The 16,044-nt window shown below is 34.4% G+C and overlaps 1 protein-coding gene across 5 annotated transcripts in view; it reads right to left on the bottom strand.

Annotated features, from left to right (window-relative positions):
* The window catches only part of GPHN (gephyrin), a 653,508-nt gene that overhangs the window by 65,214 nt on the left and 572,250 nt on the right, over positions 1-16,044 (bottom strand). For all 5 annotated transcript variants that reach the window (XM_047739307.1, XM_047739308.1, XM_047739309.1 and 2 more), the window contains 3 exons: positions 8,200-8,255; positions 2,216-2,335; positions 628-686 (listed from right to left, as the gene is read on the bottom strand). In XM_047739307.1, coding sequence (XP_047595263.1) covers positions 628-686; positions 2,216-2,335; positions 8,200-8,255 — 235 coding nt within the window. The remainder of the gene's footprint in view (positions 1-627; positions 687-2,215; positions 2,336-8,199; positions 8,256-16,044) is intronic.

Raw genomic sequence — 16,044 nt, 5'->3', positions numbered from 1 at the left:
AATTTAGGCTGGCCCAGGTCTATGGCCACAGAGGTATACTCAGCTTGGCTTCTTGCCATAGGGATGTGAGAATTGTAGCTTTGTTATAAGGACATTTGAGCAAATGTAGTAATGATGGGATTAGGGCAAACACATTCCAATGTAAGAAAAATAATTTAAAGTTTATGCACTACTTATGGTAAGACAGTAGTCTCATTTTTGTATATAAGGAAGAGCAGGTTATTCTACTACTATTGGTAGTCAGTAGAGGAGGGGCTATCAGCTAATTGCATAACAACTCAAATCTGGGATTATCTGTGTTGATACCAAATTCTGGATTATCTAGGGGTGTGGCTAGATTTCTGGATTATCTAGAAGCAGGATTAATTGCGGATTAAGTAGGATCATGACTTTACTCCTTCTTATGTTGCTTTTGACTATTTTATTTACCTTTACTATGTTTACAAAAAAGTAGGCAGAGTAGACATGAAATGTAGAATTAAGAAAATTCATTTTGCTACTTGTTAAATGTCCTGAACACTAATGGCTAAATGACTGAGCTGTGGGTTTACAATAGCCATGCTCTCCTGAGTTCATGATCATGTAGAAACAAAAGTTGGCTATACATTCTATACATTATGAATTTACCTGATATCTTGGCCTGGTCGAGCTTGCACCAGAATTCGTACTTCAAGTTCCTCGGTGCCCTATAACAAGAGCAAGTCATGTAATTTCGAACAGAATAATCTAACAGAATTTCTGATCAATACAATTTAGCTACTCAGATGCATTTATCATCAGATAGGTACAGAATATATATACAAATATAGAGAAACAGAACCATTTGCTACACATTTTGAACATGATAAATTTCTACCACAGCTACCTGAAAAACTAGGTTTGATGCCAATACATTCATTTATAAATAAATAAAACTTTTTTCATAATTTTCATGTTTTTAAAAATGTACCAATTCAAATACCAGATCTTACATTGTAAGATAGCATTCTCAAGGGAAAACAAAAGATCTATCTATATGGCTACCCTAACAGATACATCAAATGTGGATGGAGATAACCTGTCTCTTCTGTTCCCATGAATCATGCCAAGTTTCCCAAATATCTGCAGAAATTTCAGTGAAGGACTTACAGTTTTCCTGGTAGTAGATTTCTGTAAATTAATGGTGATCATTAATTTTACATTTATGGGCTATGAATAATATTGTGACACTGGAACTGTGTCTTGTCATCTGGCAGAGTTGGTGGATGCATGTGTTCTGGATTTCAATGCTTTGCTGGCTTTCCTAATGCCAATAAATCTGTTGGACGGTTTTAACAGCAGGCAGTGTGATATGTATGCCAAGATTTGAATTTTATAAGCCTTACATGTGGGAAAGTAATTAAAAAGAAAATCCCAGATCAAGAAAAGTGGCTGTCTCTCAGCATGCCAAATTTTAGCCAGCCAGCCCAGAAGAATATTAGTTATTTTAGCTTCGGCTTTTAAGATACAAAATATCTTAAACTACTTTAAAAAAACAAGTTAAGATAGCTAATCGTTAAAATGTCAGTTGAAACTATTCTTTTATTGGTGGCTGACCCTCTGGTTCCAATAATTGCCACGAGTTTCAGTGAGATGAAGGCCCATTTAGACCAAGAAAATTCCCAGGATCCTTTTTGTAGGCTATAGAGGGGGCACCGACATAAATTTAATTTTTCCAGGGTGTCATTTGCTGGCAAAGATTTTTATGAATTATAGAAAACCAGAGTTGAAGGGCTATTTGGTTCAAATGCTTGGCCTAGTGTAATATTTAAGAACTTGCTCAGGTTTCTTTGTTAATTTCTTCTCTGTTAAATTCTCTTTCACATTTTATCAGAAGCTAGTCTTGAATAAATTTCTCAGTTATAAGGTATGTCAACAGTTATTATCTCTGCTGTTCTATTTAAGATAGTTTCCTTCCTTGTTTGCATGTGAAATTTTGTGGGTCAACTGTGGTTCAAATTCTATTATAATTACAGTAATGATCATAAAAATATCTCCTGTAAAAAAAGATTTTCAAATATAAGGCAATTCCTATTTACTGAAGACCCATACACTACAATGTAAGATCCTAACATTACCAAACAAAAAAATAAAACCCAAAAGCCCAACTGGATTAATCTTATAAACACTGCAGAAAATGGGCACAGTTTATAACCCGGCCATAGGAACAGAGCAGTAAAACCTGGTGATGACATACATCATCGGATTCCCTGATTAGTTCAGTATCTTCTACTTGTACTACTGCATCAGCACCGCAGGGGATTGGAGCACCTGTTGTAACCCGCATGACTTGTCCTGGCATTACTGTCTGAGTCGGCTGAAAATACAAACATGTAAAAAAGAATTAATTTACTCTGCTGTGGCAAAGGAAAAGTCTGCAGGAGATTTAATATTTTTAGAAACAAACCATAAAAGGAAAATCTTATACTCTTATTCATTTTGGTCCAATGTAATTAAAAACTACCCACAAACAGTTGTATTTACACCAAAGAGGCTTTTTTTTTTTTTAAAGATTTTATTTATTTATTTGACAGAGAGAGAGATCACAAGTAGGCAGAGAGGCAGGCAGAGAGAGAGGGGGAAGCAGGCTCCCTGCTGAGCAGAGAGCCCAATGCCGGGCTCGATCCCAGGACCCTGGGATCATGACCTGAGCCGAAGGCAGAGGCTTTAACTCACTGAGCCACCCAGGCGCCCCTATACCAAAGAAGCTTTAACTTGATTTAAGGTAATGACCAGATGTCTTTCTTGGTCCCCTGTTTTCCTTTTGAAGAACTGTCACAATTGTCACTATTGTGTCTCACTCAAATAATGTGAATTTTCTTAATACTTGCATGTAAAGTGATTTGAGTGTCTTTAAGAAAAAAAATGCCATCCAATGTGATTTTATGAAAGACAATTATAAAAACTAGCACATTGGTCATTTACTTAAGTTTTGATGTTAAAGAAATGTAGTACTTTATTAACTAAACTTTTTTATTTAATAAAGGCAAGTCAGAAAAATAATTTTAATTATTTCACTTGAAAATCTTTCCAAAACATATTAGTTCACCTTTCAATAATTAAAGTCTAGAAAATGCAATGAAGTAATTAAAAAATGATTCCAGTGTCTGTAATGATTTCTGCTAAACATTATATCCAGATTTTCATTATCTGAGCTCTCATACAGATGGTACAGGAGACTGACCCCAGGCCCTGCCTTGCAAACTTCTCTCAGCATAGAGAAAAGCATATTTCTGTAAGATCTGTTTGATAGGTTTGATTTGGCCTCATAGGCCAATGATTTAGTTAAGAGTTGGGAAAAGGAATGCTTCAAATTTCTCCTAAAAGAGAATTCTGAGAGAATATTAATTTCCCAATTAAAAAAAGAGATCTTTCCAAAGATATCTTCTTAAGTATTTAAAAATCTTAGGTCACAACAATGTGAATATATTAACATTACTAAACTGTACATTAGAAATGGTTATGATTTATTTTATATTATTTTTTATTTTATTTTATATATATTTTATTTTTATATATCTATTTTATATATTTTCTACCACATTAAAAAAATTTAGGGAATGGTTAAGGAAAAATACCCCTCTATTAGAAGTACAAAGCAAAACAGGAAATTTATTTATTAGGGCAGCCTTAAAAATCTTTTTTCAATAATATTACTGCAAATAATATTACCAATAGCTAAAATTATCAAACCCTTCAATTTATACTAGGTACAGTGCTAACTGTATTGTTACATTCTAGAATACAAGCCCTTACAAAGACCAGGATTTGTTTTTTTGTTTGCCTCTCCAGATAACATCTTCATTTTCTATTCTGTGCTGTGACCCAGAAGGCTGATCTCTATGGACTATTTCATCTAGGTTCCCATTACTCTGGCTTCTGATTAGGTTCAGCTAATGGGAATGGTCAACAAGAGATTAGAGGTAAGAGAAAGGGAAAGGTAGGGTTTTATTCCACTTGCTCTTTCTCTGCTGGGCTGCGGTGTAGTGATGGCTATGTCATCTTTATTACTGAGGGCCACAGCTCCTATTGGGTGGTGCTGTCTCATAGCTATGAATCTCCCCAGGTCCAGGTAACACTCTTTCCCTTTGTCCCATTAGACCTAGAGATAGCTGGTAGTGGAGAGTCATTGTTAGCACCTGGGTGCTTAACATTCCTTAGCTGGTTTCCCTTAACCCTATTTCTTGGGTATAGTCCCCTTAATCACCCCTTTCCAGAAATATTTATCACTTTATCATACCAAAGCTTAGAATGTGTCTAGCACAAATTTGGTGATGAATAAATATTTCTAGAATGAATGCATGAACATGTATGATCTCAGTAGCTCACAACTACACGAAGTAATCCATCTTTCTTGGCTTAAAACTCCAGTGTTCTCCCTGCTTTTCTCCCATAGTTATTGGCAAAAGAGATTCTTGGGATCAGCTCTTGCATTGAGCTATGGATCTTATATTTCCTTATTCTGCTATTTGAATAAAAGATATTCAGGGTTTTGGAATGGTTACATTTTTATGTAATTTTTTTACCAAGATGCTGCATAGGATTTCATATGAGAAGTTTAGAGCCCAATGCATTAAAAAAAAAAATTCAACTTAGATATTACTCATTGTCTGGGACATCCCTTAATCTACTGTACAGGGTCTTTTGCAGTGCAGTGATTTTTGATGAAAAGCGTTCATTTAGATATAGATATATATATCTCTATATATCTATATCTATATCTATTTATTAGAGGTATTAATGCTAAAACTATCTTCAGAGCCTATGCAACAAAGATATTTGATATAGGCCTAAACAGGTCCTTCTTTTGCTGAAAGTGCCTTTTTGGCTAAGGCAGAAAGTGAATCCTAAAGTGAGTTTTAGGGCAGCTGCTTCTTAAGCTGAAGTGTGTTAGTTTGGAGCCCTGCCTCAATTTAGTCAGGTTCAATGGATACGTTGTAAATTTACTCTAAGTTTTATTGTGGTTGTATCTGTAATTTTCTCTACTTCTTGGTTTAAACTAACTCTTATGAAGTGTTTTTGTGTAATTATTAAATAAAAAATGTGGCTCCTCTCTAAGATTAGTAAATCTAAGTGATAGGTGAAGACTTCCTACCAGCTCACTTATATGAGATCCAATGTAAAAGATATTATTGGATATATAAAGATATTTATAAACCTCAATTGAATGGAATCAGATGAAAAACTCTAGGAATATGTGAAGTAATTCCTTTAGATTATTAAGAGTAACAATTCTTTAAGAGTAACTCATTTTTTAAAATTTCTATTGATATACCTTATAAGTTTTATATAAACTAAAATGGTTAAAATCTTGATTTTTCCTTAACGGAGGTGTTGAGGTTTTTCTTTGAGATTTGCCCAGTGACAGCACTTTATAATCATGTAATATTTTCTTTGACAGTGTCCAGTGCTAATCAATAGGACCAAAGTATAAATGATTTAAAGTCAAGTATTTGGTACACTAAGAAAGTATTTTGTATATCACTGTCTCAGTGTATGCAATGGCACCTAATTCTCAAGCATATGTACTTCCAATAAGTGAGCAATCTGGCTAATGTAAGATCTCTGTGATTGCTACAAAGTCTGTATGATACCTTAGTTATAAAGGACATCACAGATAAATCGAGGAGAAACCCCATTTTCTTGTATAGTTTTCATCTTTTTTCCCCATAGACCTTACAAGAAATTAGCAACTTTTAAGTTTCATGACTTTTTTTGTGTTCCTAGTTCTCTAGTACTGTCAGAAATCTTAACTAGTAAATAAGGTTTAAGAAGACAACAAGGCACTTATTAATCTGTTACCTATCTATCTATCTATTTATACTAGGCTTTGACTACCATGAACTATTGGCAGTTCCCTAAACATTCTATGCAATTTTTAAAAATACCTGTGTCTTGATTTATACTGTTCTCTTGGCCTAGAATGTCGTTTTCTCATTTCTGTTTTTGTAAAATCCTCTTAGGTCCAGCTCCAATGGTATTTTCTTAATCCTCCTAGGATGAAATGCTCAACCTCCTTATTGTCTTCCACAGTACATGACTGATAGCATTAGTTTAACATTTAATATATTATACTTAGTTGTTATATTCTGTCACCTCCACTAGATGTAAACTCCTTAAGAGTAGAAATCATATCTTAATCTACTTTATACCCCTAGAACCCAACACAGTGCTTGGTACACACAGTAGGTATGTTTGATAAATGTTAGATAGACTCAACTGAAGATCAGAGACCTGAATAATTGGTACTTTGTAGCTTTGTAATACAAATGGATGCTTTAACATCCAACACTGAGTGAAGTATATATTGAGAAGTTGAGTAAATTATGAGGTCATAATACAAGACATTTATAAAAAAGGGACCTAGGCCTAGCTGTTCTTTTTGTCATGAGGATTAAAACCAGCCTGTGTACAACATCTAATCACTATAGTGCCAGGTTTGGCTTCAGAGATCTATACACAGACCTCTTCGATGCTTGGATGTAGGGATGAGGTAGCTGGGGTCACCACCACGGGCACCATTCTTCTCCTATATACTTACTTAACTTTTCCATATTTTTAGCACATATGGGAGTACATACTAAGCCAAGGAAGAAAAGGCATGGGACATAGCTTTTGCTCAAACCTCCACATTCATTCATGTATTCCTTCATTCATTCATATCCTCCTTTATTTCTATATAATACTTATGAATACTCCATAGTAGCAGAGGATAAAAAGTATCTTGGTCTTCTTCTTGTTCTATTTGATAAGGTAGGAGCTCTTTTAACCAACCTTCAAAATTCACTGGATTAACATATGTTCTCTATTTCCTCTTAAATATAATGATGCATACAGCACTGTTTATATAAATATAACATATATGTGTATATATATATATATGTACTTAAGTTTGAAGCTGTTAGACTCTTTTTAAAAAAAATTTTTTTTTTTTTGACAGAGATAGCAAGAGAGGAACACAAGCAGGGGGAGTGGGAGACGGAGAAGCAGGCTTCCTGCTGAGCAGGGAGCCCGATGCAGGGCTCCATCCCAGGACTCTGGGATCATGACTTGAGCTGAAGACAGACGCTTAACAACTGAGCCACCCAAGTGCCCCAGTAAGGCTGTTAGACTCTTGTATAATTGTAAAGTAAGCCTTTTACAGTTCAATTGACTTTCTTCCCAAACTTGTTTGTGCCAGTTTGTAGCAGTAGTTGTCACTGAATTATGTAATTTAAATAAATATTACATAAATTAATGATATATGGGATATATGATATATAATATACAAAAGAGGTTTTTTTTTCTATAAAAATTCGGTTAAACATTTGGAAAAACTCAATAAAAATTTTTTGCCAAAGAAACAGTCAAATTAGGTGTGGGTGAAGTAGTTGTAAAAAATTATAAAAATATAATAAAAATCTAGGAGGATTCTATACTTAGATACTTTGCAAATGTCCTTAAATTTGTTTCCACTCTAAAGACCAAAACTGGAAATCACATATGTGCTTTTGGGTGTGATTTATGTAAGAAAGACCAGATAGAAATTGAAATAGTAGATACTTATTAAAAAAAAAAAACATTAGCTTTCCATCAAATTATTGATAAATGTTCATTTAAATTAAACTTATCTTAACTTTAAAAATATAATTTTCCATGTTTCCAATTAAATGGCCAATTACTAGTCTCAAAAGTATCAAATAAGAGACCTTCTACTGTACTTCCATCAGTGCTTCATTTCTTAATAGAAATATATGTATATTCCTGTACACTGGCTAGCTCCCTAGTGAGAAAAGCTAATAAGTGATTATCTAGAGAGGTTAAATAATTTGCTTCTAATTTTTCCCTGTTTGTAACACAGGTTGGAGAAAAGTTTGAGGAGATGACCTAGAAACTATAGGTCTACTTAGAATATTAATGTTTATATAAGAAAGAATCATCTAATCATAGGACTGGAAAACGCTTGCAGGGTATCTGTGAGACACACCAAAAATACCATGCCATATATTAATAGATGCAGATTTCTTTCAGTTAAAAAATAATTCTTTCAGCTTTCTCATGGGAACCATCCTTTAATCTCTTTGATAACTTGTTTAATCCATCTCTAAAATTTCCATTACAATGATGGTAGAAACTTAGAATTTGATGCTGAAAGTCCATGAAATTGAAATCTTAAGGGTCTTTCAAGCCTGTGAATCTTACCTGCTCACCAGCTTGGGATTCCCCAATGATGAAACGATCTCCTGGGCCATCAGCAGCTGTGAGGCGAAAAGAACCAAGAACAAACATCAAAATGGACGTATGGCACGGAATAAGGATCTAGTGTTGGAATTCTAAAATTTGACTCAAATGATCAGATAAAGTTTCAGGAAAATGGAATACTTTTCTGAGCTCCTCAACCAGACAATGGTGTTGTAACTGCTGGTTTGATCTTTGTATCCACCATTCAGAAGTACCAGTAGAAGTGATTTAATCATGCTCTTTCTTGGTGTTACTGGAGATGGTCTTCCTGTTGCTCCACAATTTGATACTTGTACTTTTAATTCTTTTAAGGATTTTTTTTATTTAAATAAGAGAGAAAGAGAGAGAGAGAGGGAGAGCAAGCATGTACGAATGCAGGGAGAGGCAGAGGATGAGAATTTTCAAGCAGACTCCCTGCTGAATGGGGAGATTGATCCCATGACCCATGAGATCATGATACATGAGATCACGATCTAAGCTGAAATCAAGGGTCAGAAGCTCAAATGACTGAGCCACCCAGGGGCCCCATATACTTGTACTTTTTAAATAGAACTATTTCTTTTAGCCCATCCTCCTAAATAAATACTATCTTTTCTATGGGCATATATGTGTGATGTATGTGTACACTCTCATGGATATACCTATATAGATTAATATTACTATTTATATTAATATTTCTCCATTTTCTATAAACTTCAAACTATTATCTTATTTATCACCCAATCTGATTTTCATAATAACCCAGTAAAGTAGAAAGAAAGTATCTTTTTTTTTCATTTGACATTTGAAGGAAATGAAATCACAGAATGAAGGAACTTAGGTTGACAAGTTCTGATTACTGGTAGACCTAGGACTAAAATACAGTCCCTTAATTCCCAATATAGTATTTTTTTTAAATAATGGGCCAAAGTGTTATTTCTAAATCATAACATACAGGAACTCTACATTACAATTTTCATTGACTATTTATTTTCAAATGAGAAGAAACAGAATTGAGATGGAAAAACTTAACCAATTTTTTTTCTATATACAGTATAGCAATAGCTGCACCAAAAAACATTCCTGGAGAGAAATATATTCAAAAGGGTTTTCTTCATCTATGATGTAGATTTCAGATCCATACTACTGGCAAGGCAGTGCCTATTTAATGTTTTATGATGAGTTTTATGATCATGACAATTGTTTCCATGTCATCTGTCTATGGCAAGGATTTGTGGACACATATACAGAAAAGTTAACAACTTTCTATATGAATATTTTAATTATATTTGCAACCATACTTTAAATAGTAAAAAGTATTTCTTTTAAAAAGGACATATGAAATTTATTTTTAATTTTTATTTATTTTAAAATTTATTTTGTTGAGAGAGTGAGTGAGCGAGCAAGCATGTGCATATGCATGGTTATCAGCAGAGGGAGGAGGTAGGTGGTAAGAAGCAGAGGGAGCAGAACAAGCAGACTCTGTACCGAGCTCCAAGACCAAGGCCGGGTTCAAGCCTTGGATCCTGAGATCATGACCTAAGCCAAAATCAAGAGTTGGATGCTCAACTGACTGAGCAACCCAGGCTCCCCAAAATTCATTTTTTAAAAATGTGACCACAAAGTGGTGTTTTTTTAAAGGCTTATATATAATATTGTTTATAATGAGCCACTTTTTTTGCACAGATGGCTTTGGTTAACCTGATGTAGAAAAGAAAAAAATTTAACACTAAGTCTCTTCTATGTACTAGATGTTGTATCTTGTGCTTTATAGACATTATTTTAGTTAATAAACTCTTAGCTTTCTTGTGTTTTTTGGAATCCTATTATATTTTCAGTGCTCACTTGAAAAACAAGAATAGTTTTCCTCCAATGTTATTCTTATTAGGCTGTTTTTTGTGTTTTTAAAACATAAAATTATTTTTTTTTAAAGAGCAATTTAAAATAGACATAAAACGGACAGAATCATTGTTTCCACAATTATCAACATTTTATCTATCTTATTTCATCTATCCTTCTATTTATTTTTATAGTATCTTAAAGTGAATTTTGATGTTCTTATTGTAGAAAATTAAAAAGTCAATTATCTTTCAGAATTCAAACACTAACTATATCTTGTGAATAAAGTAATTTTAAATTATTTTCTCTACGAGAGATATTACCAGCCTGCCACCTCTCATAGGCAACTTAGAGATTTCTCTTTTACTTCTTGCATGAGAGGAAATTAGCAGGGTTTTAAAGTAAAACAGAGCTGAATCTGAATCCTGGTTCTGCCTATTAGTAGCCTCAGAACCTTCAGCAAATTATTTTTTTTTCATTTTTTAAAAATTTAAATTCAATTTAGTTAACATACACTTATTATTCATTTTAGGGGTAGAATTTAGCGATTCATCAGTTGTATATAACACCCAAGTGCTCATTACTCAAGTACCCTTCTTAATGCCCATTACTAATTACCTCATCCGCCATCCACCTCTCCTCCAGCATCCCTTGGTTTGTTTCCTATAGTTTAGAGTCTCTTATGGTTGCCTCCTTCTCTGTTTTCATCATATTTATTTTTTCCTTTCCTTCTCCTATGTGCATCCCTTTTTTCATAAAATCCACATATGAGTTGAAATCATATGGTATTTGCTTTTTTCGGACTGATTTTATTTCTCTGAGCATTATACTCTCTAGCTCCATCCATGTTCTTTGAAAATGGCAAGATTTCCATTGGTTTTGATAGCTGAGTAATATTCTACACTTCTTTGTCCATTCATGGATGATGGACATCTGGGCTCTTTCTATATTCTGACTATTATGGACATTGCTGCTATAAGCATTAGGTTCATGTGCCCCTTTGAATATTTATCCTTTGCATAAATACCTAGTAGTGCAATTGGCGGGTCATAGGGTAGCTCTATTTTTAACCTTTGAAGAACCTCCATACTGTTTTCCAGAGTATTTGTACCAGCTTGCATTCCCATCAACAGTGTAAGAGGGTTCCTCCTTTCTCCACATCTTCGCCACCATCTGTTGTTTCCTGACTTGTTAATTTTAGTGATTCTGACTGGTGTAAATGGTATCTCATTGTGCTTTTTGATTTGTATTTCCCTGATGCCAAGTGATGTTGGGCATTTTTTTAATGTGTCTGTTGGCCATTTGGATGTTTCTTTGGAGAAGAAATGTCTGTTCATGTCCCCTGCCCATTTCTTGGTTGGATTTTTTTGTTTTTTTTGGGGTGTTGAGTTTGGTAAGGTTCTTTATAGATCTTGGGATACTAGCCCTTTATCTGATATGTCATTTGCAACTATCTTCTCCCATTCCGTAGGTTGCTTTTTAGTTTTGTTGAGTGTTTCCTTTTCTTGCAAAGCTTTTTTATCCTGATGAAGTCCCAATAATTCATTTTTGCTTTTGTTTCCCTTGCCTCAGAAATTATTAAGACTTCTCTAAACTTCAGTTTTCTTGCTGATAAAAATTGGGATAATACTTTTAAAATAGTATCTTTTAGGGCGCCTGGGTGGCTCAGTTGGTTAAGCGACTGCTTTCAGCTCAGGTCATGATCCTGGAGTCGGGGATCGAGTCCCGCATCAGGCTCCCAGCTCCACGGGGAGTCTGCTTCTCCCTCTGACCTTCTCCTCGCTCATGCTCTCTCTCACTGTCTCTCTCTCTCAAATAAATAAAATAAAATAAAATTAAATTAAAAATTAAAAAATAGTATCTTTTAAAGCTTTTTATTCCTCTCATTCATTCACTAAATTTCTATACAGTGTTCTAGGTCCTAGGTGTCATTCTAGGTGCTGAGACAGAGTGGAGTAAAACCAGCAGACATGGTTTCTGTTCTAATGTAGTGCCAACTTGCTGTGATGTTTTTCAAGCTCTGGAGGAAATATGGAGGTGGGTTTTAAAGTAAACTTGTAAACAGTTTTTGAAATAAGAATGAATAGAAATATATTTTATCACACATGGCAAGGATGAATATTGTTTCATGAAACTTATTTTTGTTTATACATGTGTGCATATGCATAATTTATATATTGTATATGTTACATATGTTATATGTGTGTATAGTGTATTTAATGTGTCTCTTGTGGGTGGGGTTAAAGCCACTGATGTAGTGGAAGAGATAGATATTAATCGAATAATTACATTAATGAATATATACATGCAAATAAAGAAAACCATTCTTTTGGAAGGAAATATAGTTTTATGAGAGCATACAGTGAAAGTGCCTGCAGTATACTGGAGGGTAAGGGAAAGCCATCTTGATAAAAGGATTTCTGGTTTGAATATGAAGGATGAATAAAAGGTAAGTAGGCAGAAGGGGTGTGTGAGTGTGTGAGAGAGAAAGAGGAGAGAGGGAGGGAGGGAGGGAGAGAGGAAGAAAGAGAAATATGAAATGGAAATGCTCCATCTAAAGGTCTTCACCTATGTGCAAAGGCCTCTGGTTCATATCCTCCTTATATCTTATGTCCCGGCCACTCTCAATTTCTAGAACTGTAGCTCTTTGAGAATACCAAGATGACTCAGATTTCAGCTCCATAATATATGCTACTTCCATTGCTTGGAGTGTCCTTTTCTTATCTGTGCCTTCTGATTAAGGACTTCTTAGCTTTTAAGACTCAGCTCAAGTGTCACCTTTTCTTTGAAGTCTTATCTGACTCCTTTCCTCAAGAGTTAGCTACTTGCTCTTTTGCTTCCCTGGTGTATTTCCTAAGTAACTCTAATTATGGCTTTCTAATTTCTAATATTTCTAATTATTTGCAATTACTTGCTTATTTGTCCCAGGAGAATCCATAGCACTTGCTGCACAACAGGTACTCAATAAAATTTCAGTATGTGAAGTATTAGAAATGTTCAATAAATGAATGAGTATGGTGTCTACAAATCTATTTAGAAGGATGCATGCATAAATGAATAATTTAATATTTTTTAACACAGAATACTGTATTTTGAATACCTCCCATTTCCTGCTGGTCTATGTATATAGTTTTCAAATGTGAGTCAGCATTGACCTTCTTTAGAATATTTAGAAAGACTGCTCTGGTTAATTTTATATAACTTGGATTATGTTGCTTTCTGTCTGCATGGTGCCTAGCTCATCATTGATTTTCAGTAAATATTTGTTAAAAGAATAATGAAATGAATTTAGCATTTCCATAATACTTAGGTGGGAAGTTTGTCAACTGATTTGTACATATTAGTATTGTGTTTTCTAAGTTTCTTGAATAATTTAAAAAAGGAGAATGCTTTTATTTCTTCAGCTAGATTATGAGCTCCTCAGAGATAGGGATCACTCACTTTATTTCTTTTTTGAAACCCTCTGTTCTTCAACTTTCTTCCTGTCTCCTGTTCCCCCATACATGCAAATACATCTAGACTCAAAATGCCTTATATCAATATTGCACACAAATGCTCCAAATAAATGTCACTGAATAATGAGTGGCTGTAGATCATTTGGGGTCAAGCCTGCTATAATGTCAAGAAGGCCAATATCTGGGGCTCCTGGGTGGCTCAGTGGGTTAAAGCCTCTGCCTTTGGCTCAGGTCATGATCCCAGGGTCCTGGGATCAAGCCCCGCATTGGGCTCTCTGCTCAGCGGGGAGCCTGCTTCCCTTCCTCTCTCTCTGCCTACCTCTCTGCCTACTTGTGATCTCTGTCTGTCAAATAAATAAATAAAGTCTTAAAAAAAAAAAAAGAAGGCCAATATCTGAAAAAGTACTTAAGTGATTCTAAGAAGCAGGGAAGATGCACTGACTGGAAAGAGAATATGTGCTCACTTACACTATGTTTTTCACCTTGCCTTGAAAATTTCTATCTAGGAAACATGTTTCTATACTGCTGGCTAAAGAAGGCTCAGTCAAACCACATTATAGAAGGCTCCTGGTAGCAAAAGAGAAGTTGTTTTTATCATTTGCTTTATAACAGTATTTCTCAACCCTTAACGTGCATATAAATCACTTGGAGATCTTGTTAAAAGATCTGATCCAGTAGGTCTGGGAGAGAGCTTGAGGTTCTACATTTCTAACAAGCTGATGTTGATGGTGCTGGTTAATGAACTACCCTCTAAGGAGCAGAACACTCTAAGATTGTCTATTTTCAAATAGACAAATTCAGACTTAAAGAAAAATGAGTAAAAATTAGTGAACTACAACAGAAATCCTGATTTTACATTATCACCAAGGCTCATATTTTTTAAAAAGACAGAAAAACAATGACGTATCTAACTAGCTGATATTTATTTTAAAATATCTATTAAAGAGACAAGTAAAAGAAAAGTTGCCATTTTCAAGATGAATTCTACAAACTTGGGTGGGAAGGAGCAGAAGTGGAGGTATGCTGCACATGAATCTAAAGCTTGGAAAGAAATAAACTAAGTAAGCCACAGTATGTCATTAGAAAACACAGACGGATTCCAGGGATTACCGAAGAGGCTTAGAACCCCCAACCCCCACATTTAGAAATTTCTCTTAATGAGTTTTCTTTTCCTCTTTGTAATTGTAGAATTTAAATTGATGGGAGTGATAAAACCAATATAAACCAAATTGTATAATGCAGCAAGTGTATTCTATAGCTGATTCATAATGCTTAATATGCTAGACCCTGAAGTTGTTCCCACTTCTACCTTCTTCTTCTTTTTTTTTTTTAATGTCCAGGAAATGCTTTAGTCTTACCTGTTTATTTAAAGATTATATCATTTTTGAATGGATACCATTAGATAACTATTTATTGTGGCAGTGTACAGAAATGATCTTCCCTGAGCCCTTTTCCATAGAACTATCCTTCATTTTCATTTTCCAGCCATATGGGAACTCCCTTTGAGCCTCTTGAAACATCTTGTAGCTATTATGATTTTCAATAATAAAGAGTTTCAACATTTCTATGGTAGGACTGAATAAACTGAGGCTATAGAGAAAACATAACTTTCAGAGGTCCTAGGAAATATCAGTGACAGAAGAATCAGGCAAAGGAATTAAAAATTGATTACGGAACAAAACTAAGACTAGATAATAGGCCGACAGGGTAATAGTATTTGTGTGTATACTGAAATTAAGATTATAGAAAGTGTTGGCTGGGGCAAGGGCAGGTGATAAGACTAGCACAGCAAGATTTATAGTTGCTGCAATTATATTGAGAAATTAAAACAGGTGAGTTTGGAATTTTAAATCTGTGGCTTTTTCTTATGGAAAGCAGGAAGTTAAGAGTAGGACACGTGAGTGAGAAAGCATTTTATATTCTTTACCATCATCTTCCAGGAAAAAAATGCCCATTTATTGGTAATATTGGGGAAAGAGATAATATTTCCTTAAACACAGTATTTTAAGCTTTTTGGAATTGACCAAAATTAATTAATTGTGTATCTCTCTGCTCACTGAGTAATATTCCCACATCATAGGTCCTCTTCTTAATCCACAGTGAACTATAGTGGAAGGCAATAGGTTATCAAATGGAAAACCAGCTGTGGCCTGGGATTTGTGTGGAAGAAATAGAAACCCTAGGACATGGGTTTTGTGAAAGAACAAAAGCTCTAAATCAGAGGTGATACTGAATTTTAGTATGCAGTTTAACCCACTGGAAGGAAGTACAACAAAATTTTAATAGTGGTTAGGGAGTGATATAATTGGGTAAATTTTAAATGTTCTTTTTGATTTTCTGTATTTTTATAAGTACCTATTTCAATCAGAATGTAGAAAAGAAAAAAATTAAAATTTACTTTAACTCAGTGGCAAGGATCTGTCTTCTATCCTTCCAGAATTGTTACACATGGTTCTCAAAATAATTAGTGGCTTGTTCAGACTTTTCCCTCTTTCTAAATCATCTCTGTAAAACAAGTTTTGTAGGCATAAGC

This window comes from Lutra lutra, chromosome 7, assembly GCF_902655055.1.
Source record: "Lutra lutra chromosome 7, mLutLut1.2, whole genome shotgun sequence".
NCBI lineage: Eukaryota > Metazoa > Chordata > Mammalia > Carnivora > Mustelidae > Lutra > Lutra lutra.
Note: the sequence above shows the minus strand (reverse complement) of the source record. Positions and strands in the feature narration are given on the sequence as shown.